The sequence below is a fragment of the Pteropus medius genome, unplaced genomic scaffold (genome assembly GCF_902729225.1).
Source record: "Pteropus medius unplaced genomic scaffold, Ma_sr-lr_union100, whole genome shotgun sequence".
Taxonomy (NCBI): domain Eukaryota; kingdom Metazoa; phylum Chordata; class Mammalia; order Chiroptera; family Pteropodidae; genus Pteropus; species Pteropus medius.
This window is the reverse complement of record NW_024352787.1, coordinates 3,543,079-3,561,315: the sequence shown is the minus strand read 5'-3', so window position 1 is coordinate 3,561,315 and position 18,237 is coordinate 3,543,079. Positions and strand designations below refer to the sequence as shown.

General features: G+C 33.5%; 1 protein-coding gene across 6 annotated transcripts in view; it reads right to left on the bottom strand.

The window, feature by feature from the left end:
- Positions 1 to 1,213: 1,213 nt before the first annotated feature.
- The window catches only part of TPP2 (tripeptidyl peptidase 2), a 65,392-nt gene continuing 48,368 nt past the window's right edge, over positions 1,214 to 18,237 (bottom strand). Inside the window, exons 24-31 of one of the 6 annotated variants that reach the window (XM_039849467.1) lie at positions 16,704 to 16,742; positions 11,441 to 11,592; positions 9,197 to 9,293; positions 8,036 to 8,177; positions 6,714 to 6,831; positions 5,563 to 5,770; positions 4,406 to 4,525; positions 1,214 to 2,143 (exon numbers count right to left, since the gene is read on the bottom strand). In XM_039849467.1, the coding sequence (XP_039705401.1) occupies positions 2,054 to 2,143; positions 4,406 to 4,525; positions 5,563 to 5,770; positions 6,714 to 6,831; positions 8,036 to 8,177; positions 9,197 to 9,293; positions 11,441 to 11,592; positions 16,704 to 16,742 (966 nt within the window). In that variant the 3' untranslated portion in view covers positions 1,214 to 2,053. The remainder of the gene's footprint in view (positions 2,144 to 4,405; positions 4,526 to 5,562; positions 5,771 to 6,713; positions 6,832 to 8,035; positions 8,178 to 9,196; positions 9,294 to 11,440; positions 11,593 to 16,703; positions 16,743 to 18,237) is intronic. The other 5 variants (XR_005649988.1, XM_039849470.1, XM_039849469.1 and 2 more) reach the window with 5 other exon arrangements.

The following is an 18,237-nucleotide window of genomic DNA, read 5'->3' as shown; positions in this document are numbered from 1 at the left end:
CTCTGGAAGATAACCAGTCATGTAGCAATGAGGCATGTTTGCTCAGTAAAAAGGGAGACTCTCAGTAAGAGCAGTGTACTTTGTGATATTTTAAACTGCCCTGTCCCCATCCTATCTCCATCTCTATGGTAGTCTTGAAAACCAGCAGCCTGGCAGTCACTGGAGGGAGCCAAATAGGGCTGGAAGCTCATCAAAGGTGCATACCCAGAAACTGTCATTATTTGACTTGTCTGGTTTCCCTAGAAGACCCTATGTGCAAGGCCATCTTTATTAGAGTGGACTCAGATCTTAGGCCCAGAAGCCTTTTCCAAGGGAATGTTTGTTCAGATAATTCCAGGCAATTGTATAATTTTGTGACTGCCTGAGATGGTGGATTAACAGTTGGGACTAATCCAAAAGCTAAAAAGGAAATATTGGGAAATGAGATGTTCACAGGGGATTGGAAAGCTCTGACATATTCCCGTGTGTATCTAGAAGGCCGCACACATGGTAGAGCTGTACACATCCTCAGAAAAGACCTGAGGACCCACTCATGTCTGGCTGACCCCGATGCTCTGTGAAAGCAGGTAGTACTTACCAGACATGGCAAAATCTGGGTTGTTAGTCAATCAGCATGTGCCCTTGGGCAGTTACCCTATTTTTTCTGAGCTTGTCTCAATTTCCTCATTGGACTGAACCCCTATATGCGTGGACCTGCATGTGTGTAGGTGAAAGTATGTGTGCTTGTGAGGGAACATGCCTGTGGCTGTTCATGGATAGATGGTTCAGAAATTGTATGCAAAATGTTTGCATGCATATGTTATTTTTTTGTAAAAGCTGTTTTTATCAGATAAAGGGGTCAACTGCCCCCAAAACAGTTATGAACGACAAGACAAGATTACTGGTAGGTCTTCTAGAGCAGTAAATTCTAAGGGAACAAGATTTAAAAATCACACACACACACACACACGCACACTGTAAGTGCATAGAGGCTTTTTAATATTGTCTATTGTGTATCTGGTGATTATTTTATGGATGAAGGATGAGAGACGCAAGTCTAGTAGCCAGAAAGATAAAAGTGAGAAAAAGTAAACATACAGAAAAATTACAGTTGGCACTGAAAATCTATTTAAGTAACTGCAAGACTGTAAGAAACATTATAAATCACTTGAATTTTTTGTCTACAGATTTATTACTTTTCTAATCCCAAACTTTATGAAAAATTAAGACCAACTTTAAGAAGCTTCAATATTCACTTTTATTTATTAAAAAATTAAGGTATCAGAGTGTATATGGTATACTGTGATCTTGGTTTTGCACATTTATTCACGTGTTTACATTATTTCAACATTAATAAACATACCATATGTGTATCTTTACAATACCTGATAAAGATTAAGCTATCTGGCACTTATACATGTATCATTAGTTCATTCTGATGCTCTCCATGTCAAGAGGATGTTAAAAATGATTGGCCTGAAATAACTACAAGTCGAAGATTTATTGAAGCAGTTATGCTCCAGCAATTGCCACGCATTTATTTATGCTCCTTTAATTTTTTTTCCCTTAATTGAATATAAATGTTTTCCAAAAAAAAAAAAATCAGGAAGTGAAGATCTGTTACTTTTTAGTCCAATAAATAATTTTAGCTACACTTAATGTAGCTTTTTAAGGCCTTCATACAATTGAAAAAAAATTAAAGTTGAGCATGTTAAAACCCTGTTCATTTATAAAATAAAAAGAAAAGAATTTTCCAGGTTTGCAGTTAAAAGTAACTGTTCAAAACTTATCATGCATGTAATAGCTGCAACCCAACTGAAAGTCCTTGGTGCTGGCAGTCAGGGCACAGCCCATTGCCAGCAATGTGAGGCATTAAGAAAACACCATGATGTCAGAGGTCTAGATTTACATGTATTAAGCCACACGCCAGCAAGTTCTCTAATACACAGCATTTTAATAATCAGTATTTGATAGCGGATCAAAACATGCATTAGACTAAAAATGCCACAAATTTGTTTTTATATCCATTCACTATAAAACTTTTTTTTTAAAATTTAAAGTCTTGGTTGCCAGTTTAGAACACACAATAATCAGGAGGATACATGATGGGGAGCCAGTTTTCAGTAAAAGATGCACAATGGGTCCATCCAAGTAACTTCATCAGCTGTAACAAAACACAATAATATATTATTAAGGTAAAAAACAGATTTTTCAAGTTCAATATTTAGGGTAAATTCTGTACTAAATATTTAGGACTAATAGAGTAGCAGTATGTAGAACTTTCCTTCCATCCCATCCACCTTCTTTCTTACCAACCAATATCCCTTATTATCAACTAATCAACTTTCCTACCAACCAACATATCCTGGTGATTATTTTCATCCCTGCCAATCTTCTTTCTTACCCTTCTGTTTTTCTTCCCAATTAACTTACTTGCTCCCTTCCTTCCTACCAACTTAGTTTTCTTTCATTCATTTTTTTCTGAGTGCCCACTTTAAGTCAAACACTGTTCTAGGAATTGGGAAAACAGCACTGAACTCACTTCCCCCCCTTATAGGAAACTTATGTTCTATTCAGGAATATAAAATAATAAAGAAGCAAATTAATGAACAGATGAATAAACAAGTAAATAATTAAGATATATATCAGGTATACAGTAAAAATAAAGCGATATAATACAGAGTGACTGGGAAGTTAGATAGTCAAGAAAAGGATCTCTGAGGAGGTGATGTTTAAGCTGAAATCTGAATGACAGGAAGAAACCTACTCTGTGTAAATCTGGGGAAGAGCTTTCCTTATAGCTGGAATAGTTAGGTCCTCCTGTGGAAAGCACAGGGCTGTTTGAGCCAAGCAGAGAGGAGGCTAGTATGGTAGAAGCAGAGTGAATAGGAGAAGAATGATCTGATATATGGCTGAGAGAAAGGCACAAGCCAGATCACAAGGAGGCCTTCTGGGGCACAGTGAGGAGTATGGATTTTATTCTAAATGTGGAGATTCACCAGGTGTCTAAAGCCATCATTTCCAGCTGTCGTGTGCAGAAAAGACAAGAGGGGAGCAGATGGAGAGGAGACAAGTTACAAAATATCTCTGACGTGAAAATCTGGGTGGATCACTGGCTTCACAAATGTGAGACCTCGTAGATTATGTGATGATAATCACACTGGACATATTAACAATTCCAGAAAGAGTTCTCTTAACCTATTCAAAGATCTGAAGGAGCTACTTTAAAATGTCTTACAATTTGGAATGATTGGTAAAGGTATACAAAAAAGAGTCTAAGAGCAAAGATAATCTATGGTTTAATCAAAAATTTCCTCAGGAATTTACTGTTCAGTTTTATATCCAAAGAATACCTTAAATATAAAAGAGCAGATCGTTGGCTGCATTTGGCACAATCAATATCCTCCAATCTCCCTATATCTTTTAGGCATAAACCAATTAATTCCGTACGTACAAAGACAAGGTGAGGCTAAAACAATTTCTATGGAAATCTGCAGTTTTTACACTTAACAATTAACTTCCACAGAAAGCACAACCATAGACTTTCTCTGCTTATAATGTGACATATCAAAAAATAATGGCCTATCATTTCAAATGAAGAATAAAATCAAATGTAAAACTCTAAAAGCTCAACCATTTTAGAATTAAGCCAACATGTATTTAAAGGAATTACCTATTTCCTTCATAAAGGAAAACTTCGTCTTCTAACTATATATCAAGTTCATAATGCATTTTCCCTACGTTGAAAACATTTGAGTTGCAGTTGAAAACAATTTGGGCATGGCTATTGGCTAACAGTTATACAATTACACATGCTAACTTAGGGTACGTTATTTGCTTCTATACACATAGGTTATCTCTGGAAAGCTATGTAAGAAGCTGATAACAGTAATTGCCTTTGGAGAGATCTTGATGGCTAGAGAAATGGAAGGAGATTTTATACTACAATTATTCCCTTTTGTACCTTCTGAATGCTGAACCATGTAAATTTTGCAAATCTGTTAATTAATGGATACATGTAAATATACATACATATATGTATATTTTTAAATTTTAGTATATCATATGCTTTTTAAATTTTAGTATATCATCTGATGGGATCATATCCTAAGCAAGTGCCTCAAACTACAGTATTTGGAAATTTCAAGTAATAAAGTCTATATCCGGAGTAGGGGGTGGGGAGAGAAAACACTTGAGGCTAAATATAGGTTTTCTGGACAGGAGTAAAAAATGTTTAAAAATTCAAATAGCTTATTGACTGTCTCTTATGCATGTATTTTTATAGTTCACATTAAGTTGATTAGAGTAAAAATTAGCCACGATAAAGTCAGTACTACTATTATCGCTACCATGAGGCTTTTTAGTTACCTTATCACTATGCAGTACTAAAGTGACCTTTAATGGTGACAATTTAAACATTACTTACTTGAATACAATTTTTCCAGTTTTCTTTTGTTGGCTTTTCTTCTACAAGTTTAGTTGCAAATTTAAGGCCTCTCCCATACATTTTATTTACTAATGCATGCTTGTACGCAAATGTCAAAACCTATAATGTAAAACAAGATAAAGCTTATTTATGAGATATTTACATTTTAAGGCACATAGTTTTAATAATGAAAGAATTAGGCTTTTGCAGAAGCATAGCTTTTAAAATGAACATGTCATATCAAGTAATTTCAAAAACTTTTTAGAAGAACAATTAATATCTTTAAAAGAGGTGGGTATTCCACAGAACAGATATTTATCTTGGGGGAAAAAATTATGATAAATCGCTAGTTGTTGGAATCCATACCAAAACACTGCTTCATGCAAAAGAAAGCAGGGCTAAGATAAATGATTACAATAATGCAAATTACCACAGTTAATCCCCCAAACAAGTGTCTATCTACTAAAACAAAACTGTTTGTGCTGACAGAAAATTCCACTGATTTCATTTATTTTTTTTTTAATCTCCAGAGGAAAGGAATATTGACAAAAACTTGTAGTTCTATAATCTCTACAGTAAGAATTATAATAGAGATATAAGAGAGATTTAAAAATATTTTTATAACCCCAATCCAAAAAGTTTATCTATGATAATTTTTCTAAACTGGATTTTAAAATTGATTAGCTATAAATAAAGATGATAATTATTTAGTAGTTAAAGAGTTTGAGGAAAATGACTAATATCTAAACTAATCAGAATACCCTCCTACCCCCAACAAATTAGCACATAAATAGATGTGGGAAGGCATAAAGACAATTTCTAGAAGATGTTCTGAATTTTAGCTTCATATATAACTGACTAGCTTAACCAAAAGACGAATACATACATTCTTAAACTGTTTTTCAAATTAGTGTGGCTAAAGTCATTTTGCAGACAGATAAAATAATAGTAACAAATAGTTTTAAAACAGTAAGACAAATATGAGGTGCCACTAAACATGTCTTCTTAAGAGCCAAGCTTAGCCTCATTCTATTTAATCTCTTCTTCTTCTTCTGGCCAGTCAATTGGGAAAGAGAAAACAGTAGGTAATGGGACACAACAGAAGTTTGTGAAATAATCACCAAGAACTGCGCAAAAATAAGAAGCATAAAGGTTACCTTATTGTCAAAAAGATCAGTCCATTTTGTAGTTTCCCAAAAAGTTTCTGTCAGAGTATCCAAAGTACTTTCTCCTTCTTCCTCTCTTCCTTCTGCATCACATGAAATAGCCCCATCTTCATCCTGTGTGTGAAGGAGATGGTCGGCCAGGGCGCATCCTTTTCTACAAAGGGCATCTACAAGGGTGGATTTTTGTTTGTCCATGTCGCTGCACAACAAATTAAAAAATATTTACAGATAAGTAAAATTTCTTGAAAAGTATAGCCTTATCTGCAATGAAATTCATGCATTCTTTTGCTTGATATTTATAATGCAGAAATCTTGTATAGCCACGTATACACATTTGTATCATACATCAAATAAAATTCCTTATTTCTAATACATATCAAATGAGCCATTATTTTACACAGATTAAATGAGTTAAGATAACTGGACTTGGCTGAAACAGAAGCCATAAGCAACGGAGTTGAAATATTATTTGGTTCTAAATTCTGTCAGCTACATAACTCGATCAGAACGATTAAGTATGTAATTTCTTATAAAAAGAAATTATTATATATTTGCCTCTGTGTGTGTACAGATGTACAGAGGTTCCTCCAGTTATGAACTTTTCATAACAAATATAATGCTTACTCTGAATGTGCCACCAACTGTTTTAGTGTTTTAACATAACTCATTTAGGATTTTAACATATTAACTCACGTAACAATTTATGAGTATGATACAATTAATTGACTTCATTTTGCAAAAGAGGTAACTGAGGCACAAAGAGATAAATTGATTTGTTCAAGGTCCTATAGTTAGGAAGTGGCAGATTCAGATTTCTAAGCTACATAGAGTCAGGTTCTGGAATCCTTGCCCTCAATCACTGTGATAAACTGCCCTGCTCCAGGGCAGGCATCTTTGTTCCTTTCTAATGTATTCTAAGGGCCCAGAACAATGCCTGGTATAGAACAGACAATAAATCACTGTTGAATGAAATATAATAACAACCTACATTCCAGAGGACAGTGTTAGTCTCTAGAAGCCTTGCTTATTTGAGATATTTCGTCCAATTCATGACAGACACTTGTAAAGAAAATGAGTATGATAAGAGAATAAGGCATAGTAATCTTCTCAAGATTAGGGTAGAAATATAAGGAGTTGCTTACCAAGAAATGAAAGGGCACAGGCTTAGGAGATAGCCGCTCGTCTGAATCCTGGTATTCCCACTACCTACTACTGTCACCACAGGCAAGTCATTTAATCTCTGAGCTTCAGTTTGCTCTTCTATAAAAATGGGGTAAAAATGTCCCTACTTTGCATGTTGTTTAGAGGATTAAATTTAAATAAGACATTGTATTTGAAAATGCCCCAAGTAATCTCTTACACATAATTGGCGCTTCATAAATGGTGGCTACATTTTTCACTATTGTTGTTATTAATGATAACAACGACAAAATGGCAATGTTTTGAGATTGCTCCTTTGGAAAGTGTGAAAGGGTGCTAATAATGGCCAAAAACCAACTCTGAACAAATTTCATTCTGCTTGAAAAGTACTGCTTATAAGATTCATAAGATTCTCTAATATCGGTATAAATAATGTAATGCCAAGAAGTCTAGTGGTTTAGAATGTATTTTATATAGGAAAAACTATTCTGATGGAAGAAGATGGAATCTTAAAGGGAAATTACAGTACTTTTAGCCAGCCTGAACAGTTTCAGTTTATTAGTTATAATAACTATGAGAGAATGAAGATATCTACTCTTATAAATTAATGACCCCCATAGGTTGTAAATAAACCAAAGTGACAGAAAAAATTGATATTGGGAAAGTCATTATGAGGTGATGTAAGTATTCATGCAAGGGTGAAAGTGAGAGCTGCTGGACCATTCCACTAACATAAGGAAACTCACTCTCACACGGAGGAAGCTGTACCACTCACTTATATACCAAGCTAAGCCTCTCTGTTTTACATATCACATTAGGGTTTACAAAGGCAAAACTATAAACTCTCCTCTTCCCTTCCCTCCAGGTAATAATGTAAGTCCAATTCCATAAAACTGAAGTTGCTAGATAATGGTTTTAACCTAATTTTATTTTTTATCCTTTAGTAGGCAATACAAACTAAAAGAGTTTTTCATGCTATTGGTGATATACTACTTTAACAATTAATTTTATAGGGTGCTATGTGTCTGTCTTCTCCACATATCCAGTTCACACAAATCTCCAAGTGCCTGGACTGCTTGATCACAGCTACTCAAATCTCTCCACCATGACAGCACCTAATGGTAAAGATAGCAAACTACTCTTCTTTGGCTTAATCTTAAATAATTGGTGAAAATTATTACAAAATATCTAAAGAGGGAATATCCAAATTTGAAAACTCTAAGAATATAAGAAATATCAGGAAAAATGAATATTCTCAATAATATCAACTCCTACTTGTAAAAAACAGTAACTAAGAAAATGAGATGCAAGAAAGATTATTTACTGGTTAGGTACTTTTTTATAGTAGCTGCATCGGGCCTGGGGTCAGTCTTCATTGCAATATAAACTGCTAGGGCCGTTTGATCTATATGAGAAATAACAGCATTTGCAGCTTCAACAATTTCATTAAGTCTTTTCATTCGTTCCTGGGGAGGAAAAAAAAAATGGATGTATCAATGAGTATACTGTAACACTTAATTTCTGTTGTCTCTACTCTAGCGTGATGGGATGATGTAGTCTAGTCTATTTGTAGCCCAGGGGCTCTGTGCTCTCTCTCTTAGTATGATCTTCATAATTGTCAGCATCTCTGCAAAAGCTGAGCTCAGACTGGGGAAAATACTGAATTTACATTCTCCACTGGCATTGAAAGGTGAGAGTAATCAAAATGTAAAGTTCATAAAAATGCAGTGTCTTCCACAAAGGCAACTCTTTTTCAGGATATCTTAAGAAAAGATTTTAGGGATTTTAGAGATCGGCTATATTCTTGTCCCACAGCACATAAAAACAGAAGTAAAAAAAGCACTAGCTGACAAAATTGATTCTTTAAAATTTATTATTAAAACCACAAAGATGAGAGTAGACAAGACTATAACCAACGGAGTCTAAGATTATCATGGTGTTCGTGGTCTCTCTTATTCAAGTCTTTTACAGGTCTCCTTTCAACACTTTCTAGTTCACTCCAAACCCTTGATAATTTTTAGTTGCTTATAGCTAGCACTTTCTTACTGCCATGACTACTAATGAGAGCTGGTCCATGTTAAGAAAGTCTGGAATAATGGCTAATTCTTAAAGGTGAGAGTCCTTAACATTGTTAATGCAAAGTAGGGGTTCTTTTTCTGACGGTGTTTAGATTTGCAGCAGGCAAGGACCACTGCCTTCTGCTTCTTGCTCTTTAGGTTAAGGTCAGAAAAGCAACCTTTAGGGTATCTTAACTACCACTCCTTCCACCGATCAAAAATATGAGTGAGAATCATAAACTCATAGTAATGGCCAGGTTCTGTAATTACTTAAATGAAAATAGCTTAACAAAACATTCAATGAGGAAACATATTTTAGTCAATAAGAACAGAGACAAATATAAGGTTGTTCCTTAATTTAAAATACAAACCTTAGCTAACATTACAAACAAAGTAAGATACTCTTATTAAAAACGAACACGCCCAACCTTTTCAGCATCCAATTGATGAAGTCGTGCAACATACAGAGGAAGATAAGTAGGATATGTTTCTTTCAATTCATTATAAATGTCACTAGAATCCAGCCTATGTATGTAAGAAAGAGAAAACATTATTTTCATTTCTTTTAGAAAAAGAAAACAATTTCTATCTTTCCTATTATTTAACATTGTTTTGAAGTTCTAGTTAAAAATATAAGGCATCAATCTGAAATTGTATACTTATTGACAAGAAATATCATTATTTGCAGGTAGTACAAATATGCTTGCCTAAGAAATGCCCCCAAAAAAGAATCAAAATAATAGTTTGATTAAGAGTTCAATAAGATGGAAAATAAAAATAAGCATCAACAGCTTTCCTACATACCAGTTATAACCAGATTAATAAAAGGAGGAAAAAGACATTCACAAATAGCAAGAAAAAAATAAAAGATATATAAATGTCTAATATCTATAAAAAGAAAAATATTAACTTATCTGAAAAATCTAAAGTCTTGAATGAATAAAGAGACACTGCATGTTCCCAGATAGGGAAGTTGAATAGAACTGTCAGTTCTTCCTGATTACATGGAATGGGAAGCAGTATCCTGCAGTCTTCTTAGCTTGCCTTGCCTGGCATGGAGCCACTGCCTCTTGACCTGTGGCAGGGGTTACAAGAGCCTCAACAGAGCCACACTCAAGGCAGACTCTCCACTTTACAAGTAGGGGCTGAGCAGGAGGGAGCCCCCACCTCTCAACCACATTTGACTAGAACTTTAGCCTCAGGAACATGTGGCTGAGCTGGATGAGAAATGCTGAAACCGTGCTCCTCCCAGAAGGAAAGCCTACTGACGGGGAGCTGAGGGGAACCAGTATGGAATAAAGTTTCAGCATCACTATCATGCCCGAAGTTGATCTCTGCAATCTCACTTTTGAAGGATCTACATTGTATTTTCAACCGTTTATAACATCCTACAATCAGCCAGAGACTGACCTAAAGACTCTGACTTCTGGTAGAGACAGGACCTAGTTTTAAGTGGAAAGGTAGGTTTAAATGTGAACCGACACCGTAAAGGTTCAATCTCTGGGAATTATTTTCATGATCCGATGATGTCTGTCCTCTGCGAGACATCACGACTGTAAAAACACATACATATTCAGCTATGAGGATTCCTACTGATAACCAGTGGTAAAGGAAATATTGCATAGCACAAATGGAAAAAGCAATCCATTTGACTACACAGAATAAGTTTCTATTATGTAAAAAGTAAGCTAAAAGTCAAAGAATTAGCTGGGGGAAATCTGTGACAAGTATAACAAAGCATTAATACCTTTTATGTTAAAAAGGTAACAGTAAAATCTGATGTGCCAATAGAAAAAGGGGTAAAGAACATGTTCAACAGACAGAAACTATATGAAGAATGAAATAACATTCAAAAAGGTCGAATTTAACAATAACTTAACAAATGCAGTTTAAGACTGCAATGATGTCCTTTTATTTTGCATCCTATAGTAGTAGCAAAGCTTTATTTTTAATTATATGGCTCACTGTTGGCAAAGGTACACGGAGCGATAAGCTCCATCATACACTACTAGGTGGATATATTGTTATATTCACTCTTGAAAAGCAATCGGCAGAACATAAGGTGATGTTTTAAAACTAGTATTTTAGGTTCAGTAATTATACTTTAAAAGATACTATTTGATAAAAATTAAAAAGAAATCTAAATGTATAAGAATATCCATCACAATGTTATAAAGAAAACCTATAAATGTATATATCTAGTACAGTATTTAAGTAGGTTATATTTCATCCATAGGACCATATATGTGTCATTAAAATAATATTTTAAAGGACTACTAAATAACACAGGAAATGCTCATGATCAACAGTAACTGGAAAATCAGGACAAAATATCAATATCATTCATACTGCTACATGTATAAATACAAATAATAATAGGACAATGATTATCACTGGAGAATGGGCAAAAGTGATTTTTATTTTCTTCTTCATACTTCTCAATAAAATTATCTTACAAGAGCAAATCAAAATAAGTGATTAAAACATTAAAAACATTTTTAGTTCACAAAAGGGAACTAAAAATAAATATAACAAAATTTTTAAGCACTTATAATCCTACCATTCGCTGTTAACATTTTTGAATATAGCCAATGCATATATACATAAAATATTATTATAAATGGGAAAATAAAAGTAAACACTTAAAAAATTAAAACTCATTAAAAACTTACTTTGTCATCCACTGAATTTTAAGATCTCGCAACGCTTCCGTAAATTCTTCTTTTAAATCTTTCTCTTTTTCTGAATCTTTTTCTTTATCTTTGCTACCATTCTTAGCTTTTGTTGGTGGAGGTATTAGGTAGTAATGAACAGGGATTACATCCTATGAATGTGGAGAGACAGTCTTAGATTAACATGCTTAATTTTACATATTTTAAAATCATCTTTAATAGCTGAATATTACATAATGTGGGCTGCATCTGAGTTGTACTACACTGTATTCCAGACTCTAAGGCACCACAATACACAAAAAATTCCAATCAGCAACCAGTAATTTTCTCCCCAATTTTAAAGTACCAATACATCTAATACCTCCTTTAAAATAAGGAGATAAGAATAAATTTTTCTCTGCTTGAATGCACTTGGTATTTTGTTTTACTTGACACACTAATTAGAAAAGTACTGAACTTTCCACATTTTATATCTGAGAAGAGGAGGAAATAAAAAAATAAAGAACTTAAAAAAAAAGAAGGAAGAAAACACCCTCTTTTCTCTCTGAGTAAATTTAAAGAGAAATATCTTTCTTCATTCAGTCAACAAGGCTTATTGAGCCCCTGTGATGTGCCAGCTAACACTCTGACAACTGAAGAACAAAACAGAAAAAGCCCTTTCTTGCCATCAGGAAACAGATATTCTCGTGGGGGAAGATACTCAACAAACATATAAGTAAATGAATAATTTGATGTTGATGTATGATATGAAGAAAATAAACGGATACAGAGTGACTGCTAGGTAAGGTAGGGGAACTGTAGACAAAGGAGTTATGTGGAAAGCCACTCTAAAGACGTATCACCTGATCTGAATGACCTAAATAAACCTCAAATAAATGAGAGGAAGAAGTGTTTGAAAGTAGCAGATGAGCTTGTGCAAAAACCTGAGTTTGGTATATTAGCACGGCTATATGTACTGAGCAAATGGGCAGTAACCATATTAAGTAAGGCTGATAGAATATGGCAAAAAAACAAACAAAAAAACCCACAAATTTTATTCTAAGTGCTATAGAAAGCCTACCAGAAGAATTTTATGCAAGGCAGTGACATGATTAAAATTTTGCTTTTTGTTTAATGACTCTGGGTCCTGCATGGATTAAAAGGTTTGGTTTGTTTTTAATGAGGCCTAATACCATTTGGAGAATGGATGATGAAGGGCAAAGGTGGAAAAGGACGAAAAGTTAGGAAGGCATCCCAACACCGCCTTGAACTAAATAACAGGCTATAGAAAAGATAGGAATGGATTTGAGATATTCTGTGAAGGCAGAACCAATAATGCTTGCTGATGATGTTTAAAGGGGATGAATAAGATGAGGCAGGGATGGGGAAGAGTTCAGGACTTGGTCCAAAGCATTCTACTATCTCCACGCTCCGGTGAGTGAAAAGAGGCAGAATCCATTGAGAATATGGGGTCATGAAAGCTCTGAGAAAAGCCAGGGTGAAGAAAGAGGGAGTGGTCAACTGATGACTGTAACTGAGAGGTGGTGTAAGAGAGTGGCTGCTGACCACCATGATAAAAGAAGTTTCAGTGGACAGTTGAGAGGTAAAGGCAGACTAAGAAAGAAATGAAGAAAGAATGGGAAGTAAACAAGTATATATAGTTATTTTGAAAGGTTTTGCTTTGAAGAGAGCAGAGAAATGTGCGATCATATCTAATTACATCTATTTCCATCTGTTTTATTAAAGCACATAAGTCTTTACTTATGAAAAATAATACATTATCTGGGAAATTTTATATTTGCTAGTTCTGTTTTTGGCACAACCACCAGGTGTCTTTGTTAAATCGTTATTTATTAAATCAATTTCTCAAATTCTATCTTCAGGTTTATATTAAAAAGTGCTAAATTAAATCCTTATATTTGTTTTAATTTTAAAAAATTCTAAAATTGGAACACGTTGTGTTACCAAAAAGACTTTTACTGCTCTAATCATAGTAATTTCCAAAAAACTTTTACATAGGTTAAAAAATAGTACTGCAAGCCCCACCTTCCCCAAAATAGGATTTATAGGTGTAAATACTACATAAATAAGCCCATCTAAACAATTTTCACAATTAAAACTTATTTTGGGGTGTAATTATAATAGTGAATATAAGGAACTACTGTTGTATTAACAGTATTTCAACATAAAATAATTACAATTTCAATATGACTGATTTTTAGCACAGAAAACCACTGATGCAAAATAATCACACAAATCCATTTTTAGCCCTTTCAGTGCCACTTTCTCTGGGTCAGGGAGCAATAACCTACAAGCGAAGATGTGAAGTTTGAGACTGGAAAAAGGAAACAGGTATTTTGCTTGGGCTAGCTCCTTCTGAATCCTGCCACACATCCTTTTCTCCATCTTGAGGTTCACTCTCCTATGTGGGTACTACACTGGGCAAAGCCAAGTTTAAGTGTCTGCAAATTTGAGTTGATAATTTATCACCAAGTTCTTAGGCAAACAGATTGCTTCAGTGTCATCTATATGGCATAAATGACACATACCTAAGAATTAAAGGTATAAATGGTCTCCAACATTTACTCTGTTAATATAGTCCTATTCTCTTTGGAATCATGCTTCTGTACCACCCGGTACGCTAAAATGTAAATGACACTTGCCTGGAGGAGGAAACTTGGCAGTCCACATTCCTTCTAACCTAAGGTAGGCCTCCCTTAGTCTCCCTTCCTCCTTGCCTGATTAGGAAGAGGGACAAACTTCCAGATGGGAAGCCTCTGTTGTGAGGCAATTCTTCCTCTGAAGTTCAGAGGTAAGGCATTTGCTATTATGTTTTAGTAAAGAGAGAATACAGAATTGAATTTAAAATGTTAAAGTTAATTTATGATTAACAATGAACTCTAACAAAGATCTATAAACAGGAAGAAACCTTATATCACAGCATAAACTATCACTAAAAGTACAAAAGAGGCTGAAAATTTATGATGAATGACCTTTGGGAAGAGAGAACAAGGTTTTGTAATCAGTATTTTATATATGAAATATATCAAGTTAGATGTTATAAATGTTAATATAATCCTGTAAAGTATTTCAGGACAAGAACATTTTACTATTAAAAATTATGAATATGGTGGTTTTAATTTCTAATGAAAAGAAAAATATTTATTTGCTTGATCACGGTCATCTGTTCTTTTTGACAATGAGTATTTTACAACTCACTTCTCAAGAACTTAGTATCGGGTTAATTTAATAGAAATGATTTTGCACCATTGTATCTTGAGAAATGATTTAAAAACATAGTAAAAAAGAACCTTCAGAACAGAAATGCTACAGTTCTTTCACAGTCAACTAATAGTGAGGGTTTTTTTTCTTTTTAAATGCTATTCTAGTTATTCTCAAAGTATTTCAACAGTATTTGAACAATAATATTTAGAAAGTCAAACCTACTCACAAAACCACTAACTATTCTTTGGGCAAGATAACATAACACCATGTAAATTTTGGTTCAGAAATGACAAATTTACTTAGTTCTTAAATTATTAAGAACTAAATTCAAGATTGTAATACCTTCGCACAAACTAAAATGTTTAAAGATTTATATCATATTTGAATGTTATTGATGACCTGTTAAAAGCAACTATATACTTTTATATTACAATGAGCTTAAAAAAAGGGTAAAATTCATGTTCAGATCAAGTCACTGAAACCCAGAGAACATGTTTACACAAAAGGCTAGTTGCTATTTTGTTCAGGCAATAAATTATATGTGTATCTATACAGGTAATGTGATTATAAAACTATAATAATGATTTTTAAAATAAGAGCTTCACATGTACTTGTACTGAAGATAGAAATGGTAAGAGGTAACTCTAACTGCCAAGTTCTTTATACAAAGCTTTATTACCTATCAAGTAATAATCATTTTCTTATACACTTGATGAATATTCCATCTCATACAACCTAATCCAAACAAAATCCACCAAAACTCCCATAGTATACAATGGGAAGAAAAAAAATGGCTATGTGTTTGCGATATGTGCCTTCTCTATTTTTAATGAACTCCTAAAATACCTTTTCCTTATTCGCTAAAGCAATAGGTTGAAAACTACTGTATCATGACTCAAATATAACAATCTACAAATAAAATGAAATTACAGTTTTATGAATCTAATGAACTGACACTTCCTACTTTATTCTGTTTTTCTTTTAATGTGGTTGTTTCACTAAGTGCATGTACATGGCCCGCAAATGGGTAAAGATACTCTGTTGAGAAATACTGGTCTCTACAGAATTATTATTTTTTAATCTAGAAAGATGTTTCTCAGTGGTGTATTTTGTCTGAACAAAGTATTTATCACTATATAATAATATGAACATTTCAGAAGTCTTTTTAATAATGTAATTTTACCTATTAGATGGTGATCCCCAGTTTCATATCATTATGAATTAAGAAGTATAAGTTACCTTTGTTTATACTTTATCATTCTAATTTTCCCACTGCAATGCTTCCTGTTTGAAAGAAATCACTAAATGCTGAATAGTGTCAGTGGGTCTTCAATGGTGTCAGAGAGCTCACTGAATATGTATCTCTTTCTTTAAAGTACATCTGAACTAGAATTTTCCTTTTTTGAGTTAACTTTGGCTTAAGCAGTCAATCAGAGATTGTCTAATAAACTACAGGAAAGTGGATCAGACTATTTACTAGTTATTGTCTTAAAATTTGCTTATGCTCTTAGTGTAAAAGTTTTAATTTTGGGTCAACAGTCCTTATTTCTGTTTCTGCTGTCTATTGCTCTGTCTGTGCCCTTCCAGAACTAAGAAGACTTAAGAGCAAGGAATAAACTTCACATGAAATACCTCAGTAATATTTTTTAATCAAATCATCCAATTTAAGAATATTTTCAAAAAAATATTTTCATACTTTAAAATAATTTGTTTTGGTTTACATAGCTAAAAATTCATATTCACCTCTATAAGATTTTAGATATGCAAAATTTCAAATATTATTACTTGGTATATCTGGAGTAAGAAGTGAATAGCAATAAATTTTTTTCTATACACATACAGAACAGGGGTCTTCCAGCAATTTATGGTAGGAAAAAAAACCTTTAGGATAGCAGTATGTCAACACTGATAAGCTAAAAGCACTATACTGCAGAACTTAAAGAAAGGAAACTAAGGGAGAGATATTTTTAAAAAGATTTATAATAGTGACAGAAAAAAAGTTTAGCTAATATGCAAATAAGGCTTTAAGACATCTTTTTAAAGAACTGACAATCAGTACCTTTTTAAATTTTCCTTGTCGTTTTGCTGCAGACTGCCCCTGGGAGTTAGAACGACATTCTGTAAGAAAACATGCATAATCTACACAGGATGGAGACACCACCTCTGTCTAATTTTCTTCCAATTTATGTGTCACAGTACTTTAGAAGGGTCATGTCTACGATCCAGATGGCAGGCTTTTAAAGAAAGCAACATTGCCATTTAATTGTTTAAATTAAAATGCACTAAAATGTTATTTCTATGGGCAAATGTTTTTCTACTTTATTTCAAAAATTTTATTTTCAAATTTATTTAAAAAATTTAGCACAGCAAAATCCATTAGTTATCAAAACACTTTTGAAAACATTAAATTTAAGTGACAATCCTTAGAGTCTAATTATCAAGGATGTCACATCATACACACACCAAGCATCCATTCAAGCTGACTTTGAAAGTCAAAGTAAAATGAACCTTCCCAGCTACCAAACCATGAGAAACGCAAAACTACTGAGGTAAGATTAAAGAATGTGTTGAGAATTATAATTATCTCTGCAGTTTAAGGTTTTTGCTATTTCTTTAAAAAAATCTACCTTGATAAGAAATTACCTGATAGTAGTAAGTATAGTTAATCCCACGTTTACAATTTCACAACTTCCTCTGAAAAATGGAGCCAAGAAGTAGTTAACTATCTCTGAATTGCTAAAAGCATACTTTTATAACAATGTCCTGCTGTCATACTCATCACAAGGAAGTGGACACTTAAGAGTTATCAGGGTGTGAATCTCACTGCTGAAGCCCCATTGCTGAAACCCCATAGTGGAAGCAACACACTGCCCAGGAAGTGAAGTCTAAAGAAAAAGACTACTAGGATTTCTTAAATCAGTGCATCTATAAATTCCAATACCATTAACTACCAATTCTTTTCAAATTATGCTAAATATACCATATATAAATAAATAGTACAGACTGAAATGAGACTCAGGAAATGTCAAGGCAAACAACTTTTTCTACACAACAAATTCCAAAGTTATGCTTCTATGACTGCAAATAAATGATCTTTTGTTCAATAGTGATAAGAAATAAGTGTACTTGTTAAGAGGTATGAGATCTATTCATTTTGATAACAGTATTTATAGATTCCAGCATTAGGTAGTAGGCTTACTTTGTAAGAACTAATGCTAAGAGAAATGCAAAACTGTAAGAATGAAAACTTTTATTGGCACTAAGCTAAAATGATATTATGACAAGAAGTTATAGAACTATATAAACACTATTCTCACAAAAAATGTATAATGGAAACAGATGTAAAAACTAGAACAGGTACTTACCAAACTAACATTTATCTCTAAAATATTAACAATCAGAAGCATGTTTTTAACAACAACAAAAAAAAGCATAATTCTGAAACTAAAATAAAAGGCAATACCAAGAGAAATACCAACATTCCAACAAGAGAAAGGTCTGTACAAGTGTGAAAAATGCCATTCATTAGTAATAATTGTTCTGACTGGTTTTTAGAAGTAACCCAAAAAGATCTAACTTATTCCTATACCCAC